Raw genomic sequence first — 24,546 nt, forward strand, 5'->3', positions numbered from 1 at the left:
TGAAGGATAAAAAGCATATACTAAGTTGAATTTATATTATACCTTACAAAATCATTGAACTGTATTCATAGACTCAACCTTATAATGATATATATTAATTATATTTGAGGGTGTGACTTTGAAATATCAGTGTTACTTCTAAATTTTGGCATTTTTCAGAATTTTGATGTAATTTGTTTTATATATTTTAATACTTTTCAGATATCAGAGTTGATTTTAAGAAACAAAAATAAAACTTAGGTACTTTCCAAATTAAATGAAGTGACCAATGTAAAGTGCTGAACTCAAAACCTAGCATATAGCAACTCCTGTGACAATCAGTTTATGATTAATGATCATTATTTCTGATCTTGTCTCCTTGCCACAGTCTCTCACTGGTTTGTATACCTGACAATTTCCATAAACTCACAGTATTATTACTTTTCATTGTGTCTACCTTCTAGCTCTTGATGTTTAAGAAATTTCTGGAATTACTTCTTTAACTGTCAGTACATAACTCTTGTTCAAGAACACACATGTTTACATAACACACACACACATATGTGTTAAAGAACTTCACTTTCTCTAATACCAATAGCTTATTTCCCACTTTGTCTAGGATCCAAGAGCTTGTGGGTCAAGAGATAAGCTGGATATGATCCTGACCTGCAGCAGATCCTACAGAGACGGGCATGGGAAGGCTGATTCCCTGTGTTTTCAGTGTGCTTATTTGCTGTGGGAGTTCGTGTTCTCTTGTATCTTAGTCCTATAATAACAAGAAAAACATTGTATGTTTTTCTGAGGAAATTATGACTGCACTATAAAATGTATTTGTTACTTTCAGGATTAATTCAAATGCATTACTTTTATTTTAGACTATGTATTTTAGACTTATTGAAAATACTTTTAGTAATATAAAAATATCTTTTATATAAAGTAAAACAAAAGTCCCTTCCTTCTAATTCCTTTACTGTCATTTTTTTTAGGAGAAATAAGTTTTGATAGTTCAGAATGAATCCTTCCAGACTATTGACACCTGTGGCTCAGTGTATATATGGCTGGGTTTTTTTTGTTGTTGTTGTTTTGTTTTTTTTTGCTTCCCCACTGTTGTTTTTCACAAAAATGAGATTGTATTGTTCTGTAATTTGCTCATTTTGTCAAACGTATGGGCATCTTTTTATATCCTCAGTCTTTTTTATGTCTGTGTAATACTTGACTATATTGATATATTTTGGTTTATTTAGCCCTCTCCTGTGGAAAGACATTCAAGGTCTCTGGATTCCATCTGCTTGCACATCATGTTGTATGAACTCCAAGGTTGGGAGCTTTTGTCCTGGGTACATCTGTGCTTAGTTTCCCAACTACACTGTGTAGGCTATAGGAAGACTAGGTTGCTTATTGGCTTCAGGGGTCATTCTAAAGGTTGTCATTTGATCTTGGATAGGCTTCAGTTCAGAGTACCAATTCTGTTGTATGGAGTTTTAAGGTAACAGTAGCAGTTTTATGGAAGTTTCTCATTCTTACCTCTTAGAAATTTAAGATGCATTGCCTAACTCAGGGTTTTTTTTTTAGCTGTTATCTTTAGACTAGAGGCCCGGTGCATGAAATTTGTGCATGGGGGGGAGGTGGGGGAGAGATGTGTCCCTCAGCCCAGCCTGCACCCTCTCCAATCTGGGACCCCTCAAGGGATCGTGCCTAAATGGGCAGTCGGACATCCCTCTCACAATCCAGGACTGCTGGCTCCCAACTGCTTGCCTGCCAGCCTGCCTGATCATCCCCTAACCACTCCCCTGCCAGCCTGATCTACACCTAACTGCTCCCCTGCCAGCCTGATTGCCCCTAACTGCCCTCCCCTGCAGGCCTGGTCACCTCCAACTGCCCTCCCCTGCAGACCTAGTCACCCCCAACTGCCCTCCTCTGCCAGCCTGGTCACCCCCAACTGTCGTCCCCTGCAGGCCTGGTTGCCCCCAACTGTCCAACCCTGCAGGCCTGGGTACCCCCCAACTGTTCTTCCCTGCAGGCCTGGGTCCCCCCCAACTGCCCTCCTCTGCCAGCCTGGTCACTCCTAACTGCCCTCCCCGGCTGGCCTGATCACCCACAGCTGCCCTCCCCTGCCAGCCATCTTGTGGTGGCCATCTTGTGTCCACATGGGGGTGGCAATCTTCTGTGTTGGAGTGATGGTCAATTTGCATATCACTCTTTTATTAGATAGGATACTATTATATTGACAGAGGTCTGGGCTTTTGATCTATAAAGAAAGTATGTCAAATCCTTTTTTAAAAATTAAGAATTCTTTAGATCAGGACATCTTTTGGAGAATTTTTTGAGAATACATTTGTTTTCTTGCAGTTGTGTAATATTTTTGTTTCTTTATATGTCTAACCAGGTGTATTAAAGTTTAATTTGTGATATTTCTGGTGGGGAGGCTATTGGTGAGGGGTGGAGGGATTGAGCAAAAAAGAAAAAAAAAAACTCATGGTAAAAATTTAATTTGTGACCGTCATAAACAGCATAATTAATCATAGTTCTAAAAATTCAAACATCAATATTCCACAGTTAGCATTTCATTGGGGGTGGGTATGGTGTTCATAACATTTTATGTTCTTCAGTCACTATTTACTTAGTAGATATAGTAGTAATTTATTTTTGTTGTGGCTACGGGCTATATATTGGAGTTTAACATCTGCTGGTTTAAACTACTGCATATTTTTAAAATTCTCAACTCTAATTTCCTAGAATGAAGGAAAAGAATTGATTTATATGCATATTTTTGCTTGGGAGATTTTATTTCATATTCATAAAATAATAATATAGAATTTAAGAAAGGTAATACATTATTAGACATGTAGAAGAGGAATTACCACTTCTCTTTGGTAATATGGTAATTGTTCAATGTATTTTAAGTAATAACTAGCTGTTGACTTCAATATTTTTTACCTTTCAACAAAGCTGGTATTCTGCTATGATGTCATAGCTATACGTTGTGATTTATTATTGCATAGATTATGTCATGCATACTCTGTGAACAACCATGCTGAGCCAGTATTGAGAATACATCTTTATTATTTGTGACATCTTCTACATTAAAATGGAATTGAGGTTCTTAACCAGATTTTAATGCACATGGTCGAAGAGGGTTGTAAACCTTTTACTTTTGCAGTGATTTCTTCCTTCTAGCTCTCTATGAATGTTTACTTTGATACAGAGTTTACATGCCATTTTTGTGTTTTTCTTCTCTCCAAAACAGTATTTCCTAAGACTATTCGTTTATATGTAAATATACCTCAAAAAGTGTTAAAAATACTTTTATTCTTAACGTAATTTGAAGAATAAAAAAGATTGAGATATGAAAATGTGAAATACAGTAATTCATTTTATAACAAGAATATTTTATATAATGAAATGCATTTTTGATGACATATATAGAATTAAAAATCTCATTTTTATTTTGTAGTAGCATTATAAAATTTTTTAGCAGGGTAAAAATCAAATGACTGTCTAGTTGAAATAGTTGTGCTGTAACTTATTTGACGTAGGATTGAATTACTAATTTTTTATTATTTATTGAAATTAAATAATTTATTTTATTACTTAATTAAAACTGCAGTCATATACTTGAAAATATGTATTCTGTTCAACATTAGGTTTTCATTTTCTTTTTCAGTCTGTGATCAAAACAGGGCGACTGCTAATCAGTCACGAAGCTCCCTTGACGGGCGGCTTTGCGTCGGAGATCAGCTCTACAGTTCAGGTACAGTAACTTCTTGGCATTGATTTTAACATTTGTGCAATTGCACATGTCTATTCCAAGAAAAAAATCACTTGTCACAATATATAAAAATATTCACTTTCTGGAAATGCACATTTTTCATTTGACTCCACCTCACTCTTTTAGTAATGGTCTAATTACATCATCTAGAAAAGAAATCTTAAAATAATAAAAGCTGAAAATTTCTTTATAGGAAGAAGAAAGTTTCAAATGAATAAACTAATGTCACTTATGTTTGCTAGGATAACAGAACTTTATATTTGAATGTGACATTTCTTTCTTGATAAAACATAAGCTTATTATGAAATGTGTTCTTATAAATTCATTTTAGATTCTCCTGCCTTCACCTAACAAAAAATACACCTGTCAAAATGTAATAATGTAAATTCAATAACTAATTTCAAAATCAATAATTTAATTTATTAAATTAGTATTTTTTGTTATGTTATTGGTAATGCTTTAGAAATGGTTTAAAAATGTATTTCTGTTTTTAAAATATTTAGTTAAAATGCTGCATAGCAGGAAAACTTCCTAGCTACCTCCTTATGGAAAATTTTTATTTAAAACTTTTATTTCCATTTGTATCACAGATATGAATAAGATGATTTAAATGAGTTTCATTTTTCCTCATTTTTAAAATTAAAAATTATATAACTATATTTTAAATGTAAAATACATGCATTTTAAATTCAGATATTTTTGCAGTTTGCAAACATTTTACTTTATGGGTGTTAAGATAATTTGTTGTTAATACATACAAATTGAGAATTTCTTTAAGAGTATATGGTTTAATAACTTGATTGTTAATAAGATTGTGATATATAAGAAATGATAAGTTTTTATTTTTAATCATTTAACTAATAAATAATGATTTTTACCAATGAAATATCTTTAAGTTCTAATTGACAACACTCTAAATATTTTTAAATTAGATGAAGTCAATTTAAACATAAATTTTAAAGCTAGATCAAAATAATTCATAAGTACATTCAGAAACAAAATATGCTGTTATTTTTACATGTTATATATAGTCACTAACAAACTTAAGAAAAGCAAATTGAGTTTTATAGATTTGTTGTTTTCCTATTTATTATATAAATTAAAATTTGAAACATACTGGTTATCATATAACACGAGTACCCGGTATTTATTGTGCATATTATTAATTGAGTAGCATACTGTTCTAACTTTGTAAAAAATGAAGGTTGCAGGGATGAATTATTTCAACACCAACATGTTATTTCAAGTTAGAGACAAAACTGAAAAAAGAAACCGGCATTTTCTGATTCCTAGTTAATGTGTAGTCCACTAATCCATTTGAAATGATAGTGACTGTTGCTCATAGAATCTTTATCTGACAGTCTCCTTTTGTTTTGTTAGCTGAATGCCATCTTCTTCTTAGCTCAAAAATTTTATTTGCATTTGAATATAAAAGGAAAACAAGTACAACGTGTACAACTCCTCTTGTGAAGTTACCTTTCTCTGTGCACTTCTTAAATTTGATCTCCATAAATTATTAGTAAGCTGCAATAGGATGAAATATATTTTTTAAACTGGGAAGGAATTAGAATTAGGAAGATTATCTCATATAGTGTTTCTTTGTCTTGAATAATATGTGGACTTGTGTTGACAGAAAAATGTTTCTGAGGCCCCAAGAATACATGTATGAATTCCAGTTTGAGGAACACTGTATTGTGAATTAGACACAGTCAGTATAAGAAGCTAACACCAGCTAGATCATAACACTGTATCAAAATCAGATCCTGCAATTATGTGATATTAATAGGTGATAAAGGTTATGAAAGAGATTACCAGAATATAATTATATTTATATCATGATACAAAGACAAAACAAAACAAGACACTTTGTAATACTCTCATACTCCTGAGAATATGCCCTGAGGTCCTCAGGTGTCTGTTGTTAGAGAAATCCTGACAACCTAAGTCAACCATGTTCCTTTTATAGTTAAGTGTTTGTCATCTAGAGTGCTTGTGACTTACCTGGTTTAAAAGGACAGTGAAAGCTCTAGGAATATTGAGAAATATTGTGTGTACGCATGTGCATTCTTTATTCAAAGTCCCCACCTCTTATGGGGAGATAGCAGTTTTAGATTCATTATAAAATATTCTGTTTTCCCTTTTAAAATCATTCAACCAAATAACAAGAAAATGAATTAAGACAATAATGTAAATTTGATAGGGGGATCTGCATTTGATATTTTGGGGAATTAGAATTTGATTTATTAATATGCAAATGATTTTGAAAATTATTTTACAGTTGTTGCTTAATTCAAATTTTACTTGCACAAATGGAAAGTATGGAAAATGAATTTTAGTAAAATATAATCAACATAGTATCCCCAAAAGTTTGCCTGTTGGCTTTAATGTATTGATAAGGGAGAAAACAAAAGAAGGAAAGCTAGATACCTTGAGAGATTTTCTTCTTTATTGGTAATAATGATTTCATATAATTTAGAGTATTCTGAATAAGAAAAATATAATTTTCAGTAATTATTTCATGAACATATTCAACTAAATGCAATGTACTATATTGAGCATCTTCTTCATAGAAGGCTTCAAGCCTTATGAAAAGTGAAGCCTGTGTCAAATTACTAGTGCCTTGTATTTAAACTGAAATCACTTAAGTGTGAGGTGCAGTTGCTTTCATGTCTTGGAACGAGTCATTTCTATATTTCTTTTTGTTGTGTATACTTAGCAAGGTTAAAAAAGACAAAACAGGGTTAAGAAATTGAAATCCAATTTTCTGGGATGGCAGGGAAAAGGTACACAGAGAACTTTTAACTGTTGTCTTGGAAAAGAACTTTGAAATTATGGATGAGAATGATCTATAAATTTGAACACTGTTGATTAAAAGACTGAATTATTCTCCTTGTATCAGCACATGTAAATTCCATAGGAAAGTGAGCATATACAAAATAATATCAATAAATACTATTTTGTGGAAGATACTTGGTACCTCTTTAAAAGCTCAAGACTATCTTTAGAAAGGTGCTCTTAAAATTATACTTTAATGCAGGCATCCTCAAACTAAGGCCCGCGGGCCACATGTGGGTGTTTTTGCCGTTTTGTTTTTTTACTTCAAAATAAGATATGTGCAGTGTGCATAGGAATTTGTTCATAGTTTTTTTTAAACTATAGTCCAGCCCTCCAACGGTCTGAGGGACAGTGAACTGGCCCCCTGTTTAAAAAGTTTGAGGACCCCTGCTTTAATGGTTATTACTTTATTATCAAAGTATTATTTATAAAAATATTTAATTTATCATAGTTTAATAATATAATGATTATTAATAATAAAACTATTTTAAATGCTTTAAAATCTGATAGCATGATTTTTTGTTTTTCTAATATTCTAAATTATTACTCATATTAAAAATTTAAAAATTGGAGGAGAATGCAGCAATATAGAGGGTATTCTTTTAAGTTGTAGTTGGTATTTTTAGATAGAAAAATTGTCATGCTATATAAAATTGGATATCAAGTAAAGGGGCTTTTTTGGTAGGTATAGGAAATATTGCTGGCATTACCATTAAGATTATTTTTAGTTATACAGATAAAATATGAAAAGAATGAAAATATATTTATATTTTATTTACATAGTTTTTCAACTTACGGCAGATGTCATTTCTATAATACAAGGAACTCAGTATCAACATCTTAAGTTTGTTCATGCCTGTTGCCTGTTTTTCATAAAGCCACTTATTTTATTATTAAAAAAATTATTGTTAACATTCTAAGTTTGAAGGTATGTTAAACTCACAAGTGATTAGATTACTTTATATTGAATATAAAAAATTTTTACTTATATTTATCAATAGTTTCTTTATAAAATATATGCTTACAAAAATCAAAGCTAATACATTGAATCTTCGAACTGCTTTACATTCCTACTAGATTTAATTTGAAAGTCAACTGGAAGCAGAATAAGCTGAGGTCTGGTATATTTGGCTCCCCTCAAGGGGAGATTTTTCGGTCGGTCATCCAAAGCTTCACTGTCTTCCCACCTAATTTTACATTCCCATCTGTTCTCATTTTGGGGTGAGGGAACTTTTTCCTTCTTTCATTTGACACACAAAACTTGGAGATGTGCTTCTTTTAGGGAGTTAAGCATTCCCATTGTGCACCCTGATCTGTGGTAAAGTGCAAAGACAAGAGTTTAGGCAATTCACTGACTGCGGTATATAGTTTGAGCAAATATTTCGTTGTTTAGAAAAGTATCTGAATTAATTTTATGTGGTGCTTGTATTCCTCAGCTTTATGTAACCACGGCTGTAAATAAAAAATCTTTATTGTGCTAAAGAAGTGTTAATGTCATCTATTTTAATATTTCTCCAAATGAATTTATATATTCTAGAATGCACTATTCAAAATAGGCATTATTTGTTTAAATGTTGAGACCAAGTAATTTGTGATATTTTAACAGCTTTAAGCTTTAAATAGTATTACTTTCTTTAAGCCATATAGAAACCAACCTTTATTTTTAATTTCTAACACATTCTCATAATGAAATAAATTTTGACTCTGATAGGCTATGATAATAAAAAACTGTTTTTTCTGGATTCAATGCTTAATAAGAATGCCAAAAATTTTAGGGATTGGGATTGGCTTAAAGGTTTCCTTTTTTTTTTTTTTTTAAACACATGGAAGCAATAAGTCTGTAATAAAGAGTCCATTTGGAGAGGATGGTAAGTTTCCATACCATTGTTTCATCCTTTCTGTGCGGTCTCTTTTCATAGAATAAGAATGAGGAAATTATACATACCAACATATATTTTTAAAGGAAATAATATTCTACTAGTTTGAAAAGATTTTTTAGGGTTTATACAAATCATTGTGAAAAGAAAATTTTCATAATTTCCAGTAAAGGAATTTTCTTTTCTTACTCTTTCATGTTAGATAGGATTATACAGAAGGATTTTATCTAGTGGATTTAATATTACTACCAAATTTACAAGCACTCTTTAAAGCTTCAATTTGAAGAAGAGGGAAAAGGTCCTAAGTAATCTTGAGTTTTTACCATTGTGGAAATATGTTTAATTAAAATTACTTTGTTGGTAAAGTAAGTCATCAGAGAAAACTGTCAGAGTAGTAATTTGATGAATAATTTACTGCAATTTTGTAATCTGAATTTTCTTTAACTAGTGATGGCAAAGCATTTGCCGACAACAACAGCTATGATAATCCGGAAAAGTGTGCTTCTGTACTAAAATCTATTTAGATGGAGCCAGAGCATTAGAAAAGCAGTTAAACACAGAGTGTTCAGATATAGATTGGCCTTTAAAATGGCATTTTCCCTAAAGCCTATTGAATGTTCATTAAACAAATGGGGTTTGTAGCCATAGATCTGAACTATAGACTAAAATATTTCAGGGCTGCATCATGGATGGGGCTGCTGATATCACTGTAGTTCAACCTATATTGTACTCTTTTGGTCTTCCTACTTGCCCTGACCACACCATGTCTCTTTCTCCTTTGTTCATTAGTATAAATGCCAAGGTTCTACCACCAGCCCTTTAATTCTCCCCATTTTTTGTTGGGAAAGCTCAACCATCTGCATAGCTATTCTTGAAACTTTTAAATTCAACTTTGAAAATTTGCTCTTGAGTGTTAGACTCAAAAGCCAAATTCATGTTAAGTTTGGCAGTGATAAGAAATTTGGTATGATAAAATAGTTTATATGGAAGGAAGGATTTTAATGTGAAAAGGTGAAAAAAAGGTATATATCAGCACATGGTTTGGCTGTCTGCCAGTTTGTAGAAATCAGCTTATATCAAGACCAGCTCTATTTCTCAATTTTTTTCTGGACCCTTTAAATTGTCTTCTTTAGTCTCTCACATCTTATCACATTACTATGTATTGTTTTCTTAAAACACACATCAAGAGAGGATTAAAAGTGGTGGCAGAGTAAGTGGATACTGCACAGACATGCTCCCAGGAACAAACTGGTATTACAACTCAAATATAGAAAAACTTGCTGAATAATCAACAGAAAACTCACAGGAGAGAACCCTGACACCCGAGGATTGAAAGTGGAGACCTCATAAAAACTGGTAGGAGGAGCAGAGGCACGAAAAGGCTGGCCAGGTGCCCACAACAGCAACTGAAGTCCCGGAGAAATATCTCAGCTATGGGGGTTGCTGCTGAGAACTCTGAGATCTAATCCCCAAGCTGGGCTCCCCAGCAGAGAGCACCAAACTGAGGAGGGTACCCACATAACATCGAGCTGTGAAAAGCAGTGGAATGCTGTCTGCCAGGGAGTAACAGCTGGAAATTCAGGCACCATCTTAAAGTGCCAATACACAAAATTCCCTGTGGAGCCACCCACCTTGTCCTCTGCCAGGGGGAGGATGAAGTGGACTGGAGCTGTGAGGGCAGAAGAAAGGACTGGGGACTTGGGAGATAGAGCTCAGAAGGCAGACACTCGATAAGTTTCCTGGACTGAGTCATTCCCTCACGCAGCTGAGGACATCTTTCCCACATAGGCATCTGCCTTCGTTGTCCACGTCTGGAAGACAGTTGACACACCCTATTAGAAAACAGCTTGCCCTGAAGCCACTTAAGAGATTAAAAATAACAATTAGCCTCCACACAGTAGTAACTGCCCCACCCTGTTGAAAAAAACTCTCACCACACCTGAGGACAATTGCCTGGGGGGCAATTCAAGTCCGAATCCAGTCTGTAGGTAGAGGCAGTCTCTGGAGGCTTTGAGTCTATGCCTGATCTAATTAGTCAGAAACAGCCTTTAACACTGTCCTGCACTAGAGATTAAGAGGTATAGAGGATATACCTAATACATAGTCACAAACCCAAACAGAAAGCCAAAATGAGGAGACAAATAACTCTCAAATGAAAGAATTAGAGAATTCTCCAGAAGAAGAGATAAATGAAGCAGAGATAAGAAATTTATCTGAAACAGAGTTTCAGGTAAAGATGCTCAACAGCACGAAGAAAGATATAGTAACTATGAGAAAAGAACAGTCTGAGATAAAGAATGACATAACACAAGTAAAGAACACATTGGAAGGAATACACAACAGATTAGGGGAAGCTGAGGATCAAATCAATGAATTAGAAGACAGTGTTGAAAATATCACTCAATCAGAAAACCAGAAAGTAAAAACAATTAAAAAACAGGAGGACAGCTTAAGGGAGCTGTGGGACAATGTGAATCGTAACAATATTAAAATAGCAGGTGTGCCAAAAGAGGCAGAAAGGGAGAAAGGCATAGAGAAGGTATTTGAAGAAATAATGGCAGAAAACTTCCCTAACCTGGTAAAGGAAAAAGTCACACAAGTTCAGGAGGTACAGAGAACCCCAAACAAGAAGAACCCAAACAGGCCCACACCCAGACACATGATAATTAAAATGCCAAAAATTAAAGACAAAGAGAGAATCTTAAAGGCAGCAAGAGAAAAGAAAACTGTTACCTACAAAAGAGTTCCCATTAGGCTGACACCTGATTTCTCATCAGAAACTCTACAGGCCTGAAGGGAATAGCATGAAGTACTCAAGGTAATAGAAAGCAAGGATCTGAGAACAAGATTATTATATCCAGCAAGATTACTATAATCATATCAGACTAGGCTATTATTCAAAACAGATGGTCAAACAAAGAGCTTCCCAGACCAAAAAAAAAAAAAAAAAGGCTGAATGAGTGCACCACCATCAAGGCAGCATTACAAGAAATACTAAAGGGATTGCTGTAATGAGAAGAAGAAACAGAGAGAGAAACCTAACCATGCAGAAATATAATGACAATAAATATCTCGATAATAACCCTTAATGTAAGCGAACTAAATGCTCCAATCAAAAGGTGTAGGGTAGTAGGGTAGCAGAATGGATAGAAAAACATGTCTGAACTATATGCTGTCTACAAGAGACCCACTTCAAAACAAAAGACACACACAGGATGAGAGTGAAGGAATGGAAAAAATTTTCCATGCAAATGGAAAAGAAAAAAATAGCTGGAGTAGCAATACTCATATCCAACAAAATAGACTTAAAATGAAGGCCATCAATAAAGATCACTACATAATACTAAAGGGATTGATCCAACAATAGGATATAACCCTAGTAAACATATATGCACCCAACATAGGAGTACCTAAATATATTTAAAAAAATCTCTAGAGGACTTGAACGAGAGATCAACAACAATGCAGTCATAATAGGGGACTTTAACACCTCTCTGACTTACCCTGGATAGATCTTCCAGACAAAAACTTAACAGAGAAAAAGAGACTCTAAAGGACACACTGGATCAGATGTATTTAATGGACATTTGTAGAAAATTTCACCCCAACACAATAGAATATACATTCTTCTCAAGTACACATGGATCATTCACAAAGATAGAACACATGTTAGGACACAAAACAAGTCTCTATGAGTTCAAGAAGATTGAAATCATATCAAGCATCTTCTCAGATCACAGTGGAATGAAATTAGAAATCAACTATAGTAAAAACACCCAAAAACATTCAAATGCATGGATGCTAAATAGCATGTTATTAAACAACTAGTAGCCCATTTGCAGGAAGAATCCTGCAAGCGGCCGCTGCAGCCACTGCTGCCACTGTTGCGGCCGCAGCGCCTGCATGCACGCGCGCCACTGCTGTCCACTGTGCTCCCCGGCCCTGCACCACTCCACCCCGCCCTGCCCCGCCCAGCCCCGCCCAGCCCCGCCCGTGCTTTCCCTCTGACAGCCACCTTGCTTTCCGTTTTTCCTCCCTCTTCCTTCTAAGTTGTCTTCAGTCTTCACTCCTCCCTCCCTCAGCATATGCAAATTAACCGCCATCTTGATCAGGTAATTTGCATACCCACCCTGATTGGCTGGTGGCGTGGCTTTGGCTGGTGGGCGTGGCTTGGGCATAGCGAAGGTGCGGTCAATTTGCATATTTGTCTATTATTAGGTAGGTGAATGGGTTACCAACAAGAACAAGAAAGAAAGAAAAAATTTTCTGGAAACAAATGAAAATGAACACACAACAACCCCAAATCTCTGGGACAGAGCAAAAGCAGTCCTGAGAGGGAAGTTCGTAGCACTACAGGCATACCTCAAAAAACAAGAAAAATCAGCAATAAATTATTTAACCCTACAACTTAAAGAACTAGAAAGAGAACAACAAGGAAAGCCCAGAGTAAGTAGAAGGAAGGAAATAATGAAGATCAGAGCAGAAATAAATAATATAGAGACTAAAAAAAACACCCAGTGAAACCACGAGCTGATTCTTTGAAATGATAAACAAAATTGATAAATCATTAGCCAGACTCATCAAGAAACAAACAGAAAGGACCCAAATAAATAAAATCAGAAACGAAAATGGAGGAGTAACCACTGACACCACAGAAATACAAAGAATTGTAAGAAAATACTATGAACAACTATTTGCCAACAAGCTGGACAATGTGGATGAAATAGACAAATTCCTAGAAAAATATAAACTCCCAAAACTGAATCAGGAAGAATAAAAAAACTTGAATAGGCCAAAAACAACTGACGAAATAGAAGCAGCAATAAAAAAAAAAAAAAAAAAAAAAAAACCCACCAAACAAAAACCCAGGTCTGGATGGCTTCACAGGGGAGTTTTAACCAAACATTCAAAGAAGAACTAACACATATACTTCTCAAACTATTTCAGAAATTCCAAGCGGAAGGAACAATTCCAAACTCTTTTTATGAGGCCAGCATTATCCTAATTCCAAAACCAGATAAAGACACTACAAAGAAAGAGAATTACAGGCCAATATCCCTGATGAACATAGATGCTAAAATCCTTAACAAAATATTAACAAATCACATCCAGCATTATATTAAAGAGATCATACACCATGATCAAGTGGAATTTATTCCAGGGATGCAAGGTTGGTACAATATCCAACGTGATACATCACATAAACAAATTGAAAGACAAAAATCACATGATCACATCGATAGATGCAGAAAAAGCATTTGACAATATCCAACACCCATTTTTCATAAAAACTCTCAGCAAAGTGGGAATAGAATGGGGATATCTCAACAAGATAAAGGTCACATATGACAAACCTACAGCCAACATCATATTCAGTGGGCAAAAACTGAAACCATTTCCCCTAACAACAGGAACAAGACAGTGATGTACACTTTCACCACTCCTGTTTGACATGGTACTGGAAGTGCTAGCCATTGCGATCAGACAAGAAGAAGAAATAAAAGGCATCCAAATTGGAATAGAAGTAACATTGTCATTATATCCAGATGACATGATATTGTAAATAGAAAACCCCAAAGACTCCATTATAAAACTACTAGACTTAATAAATAAATTCGGCAATGTAGCAAGATACAAAATTAACACCCAGAAATATATGGCTTTGTATACACCAATAATGAACTCAATGAAAGAGAAACTAAAAACACAATCCCATTTACCATTGCAACAAAAAAATTAAGATACCTAGGAATAAACTTAACTAAGGAAGTAAAAGACCTGTACTCGGAAAACTACAGGACATTGAAAAGAGAGATAGAGGAACACATAAACAAATGGAAGAATATACCATGTTCATGGATTGGTAGAACCAACTTCATTAAAATGTCCATACTACCCAAAGCAATCTATAGATTTAATGCAATCTCCATTAAGATACCAACGGAATATTTCACAGACCTAGAACAAACTCTCCCAACAATTCAGATGGAATAAAAAAAGACCCAAAAAAGCTGCAGCAATCTTGAAAAAGAAGAACAAAGTTGGAGGGATCACAATAACAGATATCAAGCTATATTACAAAGCCACTGTTCTCAAAACTACCTGGTCCTGGCACAAGAACAGACATATTGACCAATGGAACAGAACAGAGAACCCAGATGTTAACCCAAGCCATTATGCTCAATTAGTATTTGACAGAAGAGGCAAGGGCATACAATGGAGTCAAGATAATCTCTTAATAAATGGTGTTGGGAAAATTGGACAGAAACATGGAAAAAATGAAACTAGACCACCAACTTACACCATACACAAAAATAAACTCAAAATGGATAAAGGACTTAAACATAAGACGGACACCATAAAATCTTAGAAGAATCCATAGGCAGCAAAATATCAGACATATATCATAGCAATATCTTTACTGATATAGCTCCCAAGGCAATGGAAACTAAGGAGAAAATAAACACATGGGACTACATTAAAATAAAAAGCTCTGTACAGCAAAAGAAACCATCAATGAAACAAGGAAGCCCACTGCATGGGAGAACCTGTTTGCCAATGTTATATCCGGTAAATGTTTAATCTCTAACGTTTACAGGGAACTCATACAACTTAACAAAAAAGAAGATAAACAATCCAATTAAAAAATGGACAAAGGACCTAAATAGACACTTTTGAAAGTTGACTTACAGAAGGCCAAGAGACATATGAAAACACGCTCAAAGTCACTAATCATCCGAGAGATGCAAATCTAAATGACAATGAGATGCCATCTCACACCTGTCAGAATGGTTATCATCAACAAATTACAACTGCTGGCGAGGATGCGGAGAAAAAGGAACCCTCATGCACTGTTGGTGGGAATGCAGACTGGTGCAGCCACTGAGGAAAGCAGTATGGAGGTTCCTCAGAAAAGTTAAAAATGGAGCTCCCGTTTGACCCAGTAATCCCACTTCTAGGAATAAATACCAAGAAATCAGAAACACCAATCAGAAAGGATATATTCACCTCTATGTTTATAGCAGCACAATTTACAATAGCTAAGATTTGGAAACAGCCTAAGTGCCCATCAGCAGATGAGTGGATTAAAAAACTGTGGTACATCTACACAATGGAATACTACACTGCTATAAAAAAGAAGGAACTCTTACCATTTACAACAGCATGGATGGACCTGGAGAGCATTATTGCTAAGTGAAATAAGCCAGTCAGAGAAAGATAAATATCACACGATCTCATTTATGGAATATAAGGAGCAACATAAACTGATGGACCAAAATAGAGCCAGAGGAAAAAAATATTTTAGACTATAAAAGAAGTAATCCTATTATTTGCATATTTTTAATATTTCCTACAACTTTTGTAATATTATACTATGTTAGTACAGTTTTGGTAATATTATATTTAAAATCTTTTTTACTTGAAATATTAATTTTTATTGCATGTAATCATATATTTAAAATAATTTTCCTTGAAATATTAATGTTTATTGCATGTAACATTATTATACTTAGAATGGTTATAAATATTAATGTTTATTGCATATAAAAATAATAATAAAATAAAAACAAGGGAAAAAATAAAATAAAAAGACACACATGAAATCTTGTCCATTCTCTGTTTGAAAACCTTCAATAGATCTTTGGCTGTAGAAATAGATGTTTATGGTAACCTTTAAGATCCTCATCTGTCCAAACCAAGGTTTTCAGTGTTATTTCTCACATCATTTTATGACTCCAGTATGCTGCCCACACTTACTCTTTCAATCAACCTTTATTGAGTATTCTGGGTACAGGCTTAAATTTGGGCATTTCACTCAAGAAATAAACTCCTTATTTAGACATACCTAAGAATTTAGGAGAGGAAATAGATATTACGGTAAACAGATAGTAATCCTATGCCAGGATGGAGAAATATTCAGAAGTCTGTGTAATTATAAATTACTTATTCATCTAACCCAGGTGTGACAGCCGAGTTAACACTTGGAGGATAAATATGATTCTGTGAGTGAAGGTGGGTGGGGATTCCAGGCAGAAGGAACAATATGAATAAAAAGGCAAGAAAAATATTTGCTATTCTAGGCTTTAAAGAGGTTTTGGTACAATTGAAGAGTAGCATGTGAAGCTTATAATACAAAGTAAGGATCAACAAGTAGGTAAGAATTAAATCCTAAGAATCTTATATGTAATACTGAGGAATTTGTTTTTGTATGGAAGAAGTAGAATCAGCTCACAAAGAAATAAATCCGGTTCTTCCATATAATGCATTTAAAATACAGTTTATAAAGTTCTTGGCAAATAGGAAGTAGTAGAAACTCAAAAAACAATGGTCACAATATTATCATTTAAGGTAAAAGGGTGTAATTAAAAGATTTTAAGCTGGATAATAACACTGAAAGATGTACAATTTAGAAAAACTCTGGCACTAAGTTGAGGATGTATTGGGAGGCAGGAAGTTCTAGAAATTAGTTAAGAAATTATTTGAGTAGTTTAGGTGAGAGACTTAAATGTCTCCTAAACTGAGGACATGGGAGTGGGGTTGGAGAGAAGGGTGAGTTTTAAACTAGGAGGGAGAATCTGGAAGGCTTGCTGACTGATTAGGTAGAGTAGGGCAGGGACTGAAATGAGTGACAGAGAGGCAGGCAGGAATGCAGGATAAGGCTTAGCTTGGTTTCAGGTTGGATGATTTTCGAGTAGAGGTGCAGTTTCACTGAGCGGAGGCATATCATTGGAAAACAGGTTTATGCACATCTTTTATGGAAGATGATGAATTCATTTTAGACTTGTAGGATTTGAAATGAGGATTAAAATGTGTCTGCAGCTCAGGAGAGAACCTAAGATATAGGGAAAGATTATGGAATGAATCATCATCTTGTGGTGATGGCTGAGGCCATGGGGATGGGGATGGTCACACAGAAAAGGATAATCTTTAGAAGTTTGTTTCTGAAGAAGTTCCTAGGTATACCAACATTTAAGAGAAAGAGAGAAAGGAGAACTGTGAAGGTGAGTGAGATGGAGTGGCAGAGAGTAGGCAGGAAGACAAGTAGGGAGAGTTTTACCATGGAGTATACAGGCAACAATATTATGTGCTTCTGGAATTTGTTGACTAAAGACTGATGGTTGTACCTTGTACATGGCAACTGGAAGACATTGGTGGCTTTGATGAAAGCGGAGGAGTAGCCAGGTTGGGAGCCACATTTTATTTGGACTGGTGAGTGAATAAATGGTGAAAATTTGTAAAGAATATAGACTACTGTTTCAGGAAACAAGTTTTAAGGAAAGGAGAGAAATAAAGTAGTTAGAAATGGGTTCAATCTCTTAATACTATTTACTCAACATGGAATGCCATTCTCTCAGTATGAACCCCTTCCTGGTAACCTCCTTAATTTCTCCCTCTCCTAGCCCTTTCCCTTCTACTTCCAGCCCATCTAGCAGTTAAGTTTTAAATATCTCTCAAATCTGTCCTTTGCCTTCCATTCCCCTAATAAACTCAAAATGAACTCGGGGGCGGGGGGGGGGGGGGAGGGGTGGGGCGGCGAGGAGAAAGAAAAGAAAACCCAACTCCCCAATCTAAAAGAAAATGTAGGAGATAACTGATGTTGAGATAGGGAAGAAATTTTTGAGCAAAAAATAAAGCAACAGGATCAGTCATATTGTCAAAGATTAACATATTTTCACAAAATGAAAAATTTAGAGTTATTAAAACAAGCACAATTAATAGGAAAATGGTAACCGGGAAATTGTTGGAATACATGACAAAAGATTAATATGTGTACTATATTAAACATCCTTAAATGTTGATAAGGAAATTAATAGCTCCTTTATTTAAAAGGTCAGAGTCAGATTAATTTTAGAACTATTAATGGCCAGTAAACATGAAACCAAATGCCATTTCTTAAGACTAAAAATGCATATTTCAAAATTGAGGTATCAGTATCATTTACCCATAAGAGTGGTATTACTTAAAACTTAATTATATGTAGTGTTGAGGTGGTGCAGAGTGAATGTAGAAATTGATTCCTTTTTTTCAGGAAACCAGTTTGGAAATGTGTATCAAGACTTCATCTGATTCAGGAATTCTAGCAATTGTCACTTTGGCATCACACACAAGAACTGCTGGTGGGAATGTAGACTGGTGCAGCCAGTGTGGAGAACAGTATGGAGTTTACTAAAAAAACTAAAAATGGAACTCCCATTTGACCCAATAATCCCACTCCTAGGAATATATCCTAAGAAACTGGAAACACCAATAAGAAAGGATATATGCACCCCTATGTTCATAGCAGCACAATTTACAATAGCTAAGATCTGGAAACAGCCTAGGTGCCCATCAGCAGATGACTGGATCAGAAAACTATGGTACATCTACACAATGGAATACTATGCTGCCATAAAAAGAAGGAATTCTTACCATTTGCAGCAACCTGGATGGAATTGGAGAACATTATGCTAAGTGAAATAAGCCAGTCAATGAAAGAAAAATACCACATGATCTCACTCATTTATGGATAATAAAGAACATTATAAACTGTTGAACAAAAAGATAGATACAGAGGCAGTAAAGCATCAAACAGACTGTCAAATTACAGCAGGAAGGTTAGGGAGAGGTGGGAAAGATAAGAGATGAACTGAAGGACTTGTATGCATGCATATAAGCATAACCAATGGACACAAAACTGGGGGGGTGAGGGCATGTATGGGAGTGGGGTGGGGGTGGGGCAATGGTAAGATATGTACACATATAATACCTTAATAAAAAAATGAGGAAAAAAAATAAAACCTCTTTGGAGCAACAACAACAACAACAACAACAACAACAAAAGAATGTATAAGGACATTTTCTCAGTGTTGTTCATTTGATAAGAAAATATTTGAAATGGTATTAATGGCAATAAGAATATAGTTGAAAAATTATGAATGTTGTAGATTCACTAAAAACATTAAAAGAATAGTTGACACATTTGTATACACATGCTATTAAAAAAAACTCACTATGCAAGTCTACAGGCATTTTACTTGCCCAATTTTTTGAAAAGAGAAAAACCTATACATATGGCTTTTTTTCCTATGTCTAGGAAAATAAGACTTTTGTTGATTTATATTTTCTTTCTAATTATTTCTGTATTTTCTATGAACATACAGCATAATCATTATAAGTTTTATTATAATTAGATGTCTTTCCACATGGCATGATAAGTCTTACAATTTTTCCTAAATTATTTTTAAAATGAAAGCCCATTTTGTTCATAAAGTTTATTTTAAAAATTTTATGTTTTGTTTTGACATGTTTTTTTAATCATGTACATTTGAGCTTTGTGAATTGTCATTCATCGTGTTATTAGTTACTCAGATTTGTGATGTGGTATAGTTTTAAAACCAGTGGAACCCCATGCGTAGATCTTGTTATTCTGTAGATTAGTGCTGCCCCCTACACCCATGGTATATTTGATTTATTGCCCTCATTGTAAAAGTGAAAGCAGCATTATATTGGGATAGTCAGATTATTTAAGATTATTTAATTTTCCTCTGTTAATTGGTGATACTGAGACTAATAATACTAGCATGTAATGATATGAACATTGGATCCCTTCTTATTTTCCCTCCCTCCTTTTGGTATTAGCTTTATGATGGATGGTCATCATTTTTTCTGAAATCTCCTGGACATAAACCAATCAGAAAGAAAATCATCCACATTTCATGTGTCTGGGTAATGATTAAGTGTCCCAGTTTCTCTCACACAATCCTTGGTATTTTTTCTAATCAGATATAGTCCCCTTTGAATTCAGAGGTGCATTTATACTAACTCACCACCCCCCCCCCCTTTTTTTCTCCCTTTCTTTGTAACCTCTGGTTAGCATTTTGTTATGTCCCTTTGGTGATGTCCCAAGACCACTCCTGTCCATCTCACTTACGACTGACTGGTCTTTCAGTTGGATGGAAAAGATGAACTCTGCTGGAATGTTTGAAAGGAAATGTGCTCAACTAAAAGCTTATGTTAAGAAAATGTTGTCCTTCATCACAAGGGAGACAGGAGAATGTGAATTCTCCAGTAACCTGTTTTGAAATAGCACCTCCTAAGAAAGGCTCTCCTTGATGCCCCGTCTACAGTAGCTCCTCTGCCCAGAGTCTTCCTCCCTAATATGACTCTGTCCAACTGCCCTCAAGCCCTTGAAATGTCCTTCTTCCCTCAATAGAAGGCAAGCTTCCTGAGTTTGAACACCATATCTGACTTGTTCACCCCTAAAGTCCTGGGGCCCCGAATCATGCCTTGCACTAAGCAGGCACTGAGCAATTTAAATTAATTGTTTGCCCCCCGAACATCACTGTTATTAGCCATTTCTTGGAGCGTGATATTCTTGCTGGTTTATGTTGTATATAGATGTTTCTAGTCATAAAGACAGATAGGTTGCATTGCTGCCCTTTATACACCACCACTTCAATTTGTTTACCAAAAATAAAAATATTTATTTTCTTTGTGAAGTTACTGATATTATATGCTGTTACCCTTTACATTTTGACAAAGTGTTATTTCTTTCAAAGTGTTTATTGTTTTTCCCCTCATAATTCTCTAGTGAGGCTAAAGCAGACATGGACACTGATATAGTTGCCAATGAAGTTTCATAGAATGAATGAGTACAGTGAAGGAAAATAAAACTTTCTTTAAAAAGTTAGTGGTTTCTATAATTTGATACCTTTAAATTGTATTCTAGTACCTGAAGAGTTATAGTTTCCTCTCAGAGTAATAGTTCTTGAACATCTGGTTGTATCCTCAAAGAAAATTAGTATAATTGGTTTAAAATATTTCATTCTCTTATTTGGTGTGAAATATTTCAAAATATTTTAAAAAATGTATAACCTTATTTTAAAGTTTTTTAAACTATAATAAGTTTATTTAAAATATTATAAATGAGAGAGCCTGTGTCCAATGGGTGGCCAATCTGTGGCAGAATTTACCAGGTGACCGGAAAACACACAACGGATACTCAGAAGATTTAGGAAAAAACACAAAAAAGAAACCTTTATTCAAAGCAGCGCTGCTGGCTCAGGGTATTCAAAGCTCCAAAGCCTGAACCCCTTATATAATGAGATTACTCCTTATATATATTCCTAAAATTCTTTGTTTCCTAACTTCCGGGCTTTTGTGGTAGGCATTTGCAGCCCTACCTAAGTTAGTTAAAATGGGGAAATGAGATTACAGCTAAAGGCCTGGCCTGGGTGGTGCCAGTGATCTCCCCTCTGGCTAAGCTGTTAAATTCTTGGTTTGTGGCCCTTGTAAACTAGGAGTATTTAGGAAAACAGATTATTGCCCACGGAAGGGAAGGGACAGTGACTTAATTATAGGCTAACAAGAATGTGCATTAGGACACTGGTCACTGGCACAGATTCAGATTGCTATCCTCTCCTCTCCACCCCCCCTCCCAGGTTGCCCCCTATATTCTCCTTCAAATCCTCTTGTAGGCAAAGTACAACACCTTAGGCACCATCTTAGTACAACATCTTAGGCAAATATGGAGAAGCACATTAAATTCGTAAAGAAATGGTAGGCATGTATTGTCAGTGTTGTATTCACAGTCAGTGAGGGACTGGGTTGGCCTCCTGGAGACAAGAGTTAAATTTTATCAGCTAGTTTGTCATGCATCTTGGTGGGCATTAAAGTTGCTGCTGTTGAAAGCACATTTTATTTTGATAATTTAGTGTAATTAGATTTATATCCCAACTTAGTTTAGGTTTTGTTAAAGGGTCATCATCTGTTTTCATGAATGAGTTCACAGATCACCAAAACATTGTTGAGTTGAAAACAGACATTAAAAGAGAGATTAACTACTGCTAATTAATTTTCTGCTCTATTTGAATCTAAACACTTGTAAAAATTAAGACAAGTTACAATCAGCACTTAATGCCAAAACGAGCAATTGAAAATGAAAGCTGTAAGCAGGAATCATCTAATTTATAATTGTTTTGGTTTTTAAGATCTATCAATATTAACGAAAGTGTTCAAGATGTTTTAGTTTGCAGAAATGTCTGAAAATTTGTATTTGATTGGAGAAGTGTTGAATATTTGATTTTCTTTCAAGTTAATGTTAAAGAAGGCACTTTATTTTTAATTCTTGATCCATTTGAAGAGACTTTTCTGTTTCAGTCCTTAAGAGTATCATATAATATTTATTATTAAGATAGTTCTATTGCTGATGGCACCAAGAATCTATTTGTCTTTATCAAAACTATTAGGTGAAAAGTATAATTCATGACTATTATTTTAAGAGCATTTAACTACAGGGTGTCCCCAAAAAATGTATACATACTTTGAGTGATTATAAAATCATTGTTTATTACCATACAATTCATTTTCAAAATTTAAATGAATCTGCAGAAATGAGTAATTTTTTTTGTCAGTGCCTGTTTTCAACTGACGACCGTTCTGGTCCAGGCACTGCTGATAATGCAAAGTAATGGAATCACAAACATCAAGAATCATTTCATTCGGTATTTGTGTGCCTTCAATTCAACTGTTGCCAGTTTTGTACTGTAAACTTTATCTCTTATGTATCACCTTAAAAAGAAAGTCTTTAGGATAAATATTCTTTATTCAAAACTTAGTCTGGCTTTACCCATTATTTCGAATCAGTTAAACCTGAAAAGGAGTGAAAATTGAGTTGTCAGCTGTTAAAGTGTGTATGCATTTTTTTGGGACACCCTATATTTATGTTTCAAGAAATGCTTTGAGATGACTAACATTTCAAAATCCACATTTATATCATCCACAGTTATAGTTGTGTCATTGTTTAAAACAAGTCCTGATTATTTCTTATCTATTGAAAGGATTAGTTTGCCTTTTCATTGCTACATTTCTGCATTTCTTTCTTGGATTGATTTTACGTTTGCATCTTAAAATATGAATAGTATAAAATACTCATCATGCTTGTATCCTTTGGTGCTTTCTGAACCAGTCAAACAGAATCTCAGTTTTCCCTGAGATGGCTTGTATTTTTATAAGTTCTAGCACCATTTTTTCCTTTTACTCCAAAAGTCTTTTAAAATACCAATATTTAGCTTTATATTAGCAGGTAAATCAAAACTTACTCTTACCTTTATAGCTTCTCACTGAAGAATATCCTGCCTCTGCACCCTGACAATAAATTTATGCATTTTTTTTTAACCAGGAACTTTTCTGGGCATAGAGTTCTATCTAAGTATGCATAGCAGACCAAATTGAATGTATTTTGTGAATAATATTCCAACATGACACAATCCTATAGTTTATTAAAACCAGCTTTCCTGTGGCAGTTCCAAAAACATAGTTCAGGTACAATAAAATAATGAAGTACTCTATACAATTGTTGATAAAATAGTCTTATGATATGATGGACTGTTTTATTATGTATGCAGCTAAATTAAATTCAGTATTTATTTTAATAAAACCCATATATTTTACAAAACTGGGACCTTGACTAACCTGTGTTTTTACAGGGTCATGGGAGCCACAGTAGCAATAGATCAGTGGTTCTCAACCTTTCTAATGCCGCGACCCCTTAATACAGTTCCTCATGTTGTGGTGACCCCCAACCATAAAATTATTTTCGTTGCTACTTCATAACTGTAATTTTGCTACTGTTATGAATCGTAATGTAAATATCTGTGTTTTCTGATGGTCTTAGGCTCACGACCCACGGGTTGAGGACCGCTAGCAGGGTCACCTAAGACCATTGGAAAACACAGATATTTACATTACAATTCGTAACAGTAGCAAAATTACAGTTATGAAGTAGCAACAAAAATAATTTTATGGTTGGGGGTCACCACAACATGAGGAACTGTATTAAAGGGTCGCGGCATTAGAAAGGTTGAGAACCACTGCAATAGATGAAGCTAAGTCCTCCTATTAGTGAGCATGCAGCTTGGATACCTTTTTAGCTTCAGAGAACCATGGTATGTTTTTCCTCCTTTCCTTCTTCACTTTCCTCCATCTCTTTTCCTTTACCTTTCTTAACAGTTTTCTCTATGCTAGCATCAGCAAACATGTGAATCTTGGTAACAAAACTATAATTCTTCTCACCATGGGCAAACTAAGCATTATTCTAGGTAGTCT

General features: G+C 34.7%; 1 protein-coding gene across 1 annotated transcript in view; it reads left to right on the plus strand.

The window, feature by feature from the left end:
- Positions 1 to 24,546, plus strand: part of BCKDHB (branched chain keto acid dehydrogenase E1 subunit beta) — a 223,853-nt gene that overhangs the window by 157,486 nt on the left and 41,821 nt on the right. Inside the window, exon 9 of the mRNA XM_054722298.1 lies at positions 3,644 to 3,730. Coding sequence (XP_054578273.1) covers positions 3,644 to 3,730 — 87 coding nt within the window. The remainder of the gene's footprint in view (positions 1 to 3,643; positions 3,731 to 24,546) is intronic.

The sequence above is a fragment of the Eptesicus fuscus genome, chromosome 10, assembly GCF_027574615.1.
Source record: "Eptesicus fuscus isolate TK198812 chromosome 10, DD_ASM_mEF_20220401, whole genome shotgun sequence".
Classification (NCBI taxonomy): Eukaryota; Metazoa; Chordata; class Mammalia; order Chiroptera; family Vespertilionidae; genus Eptesicus; species Eptesicus fuscus.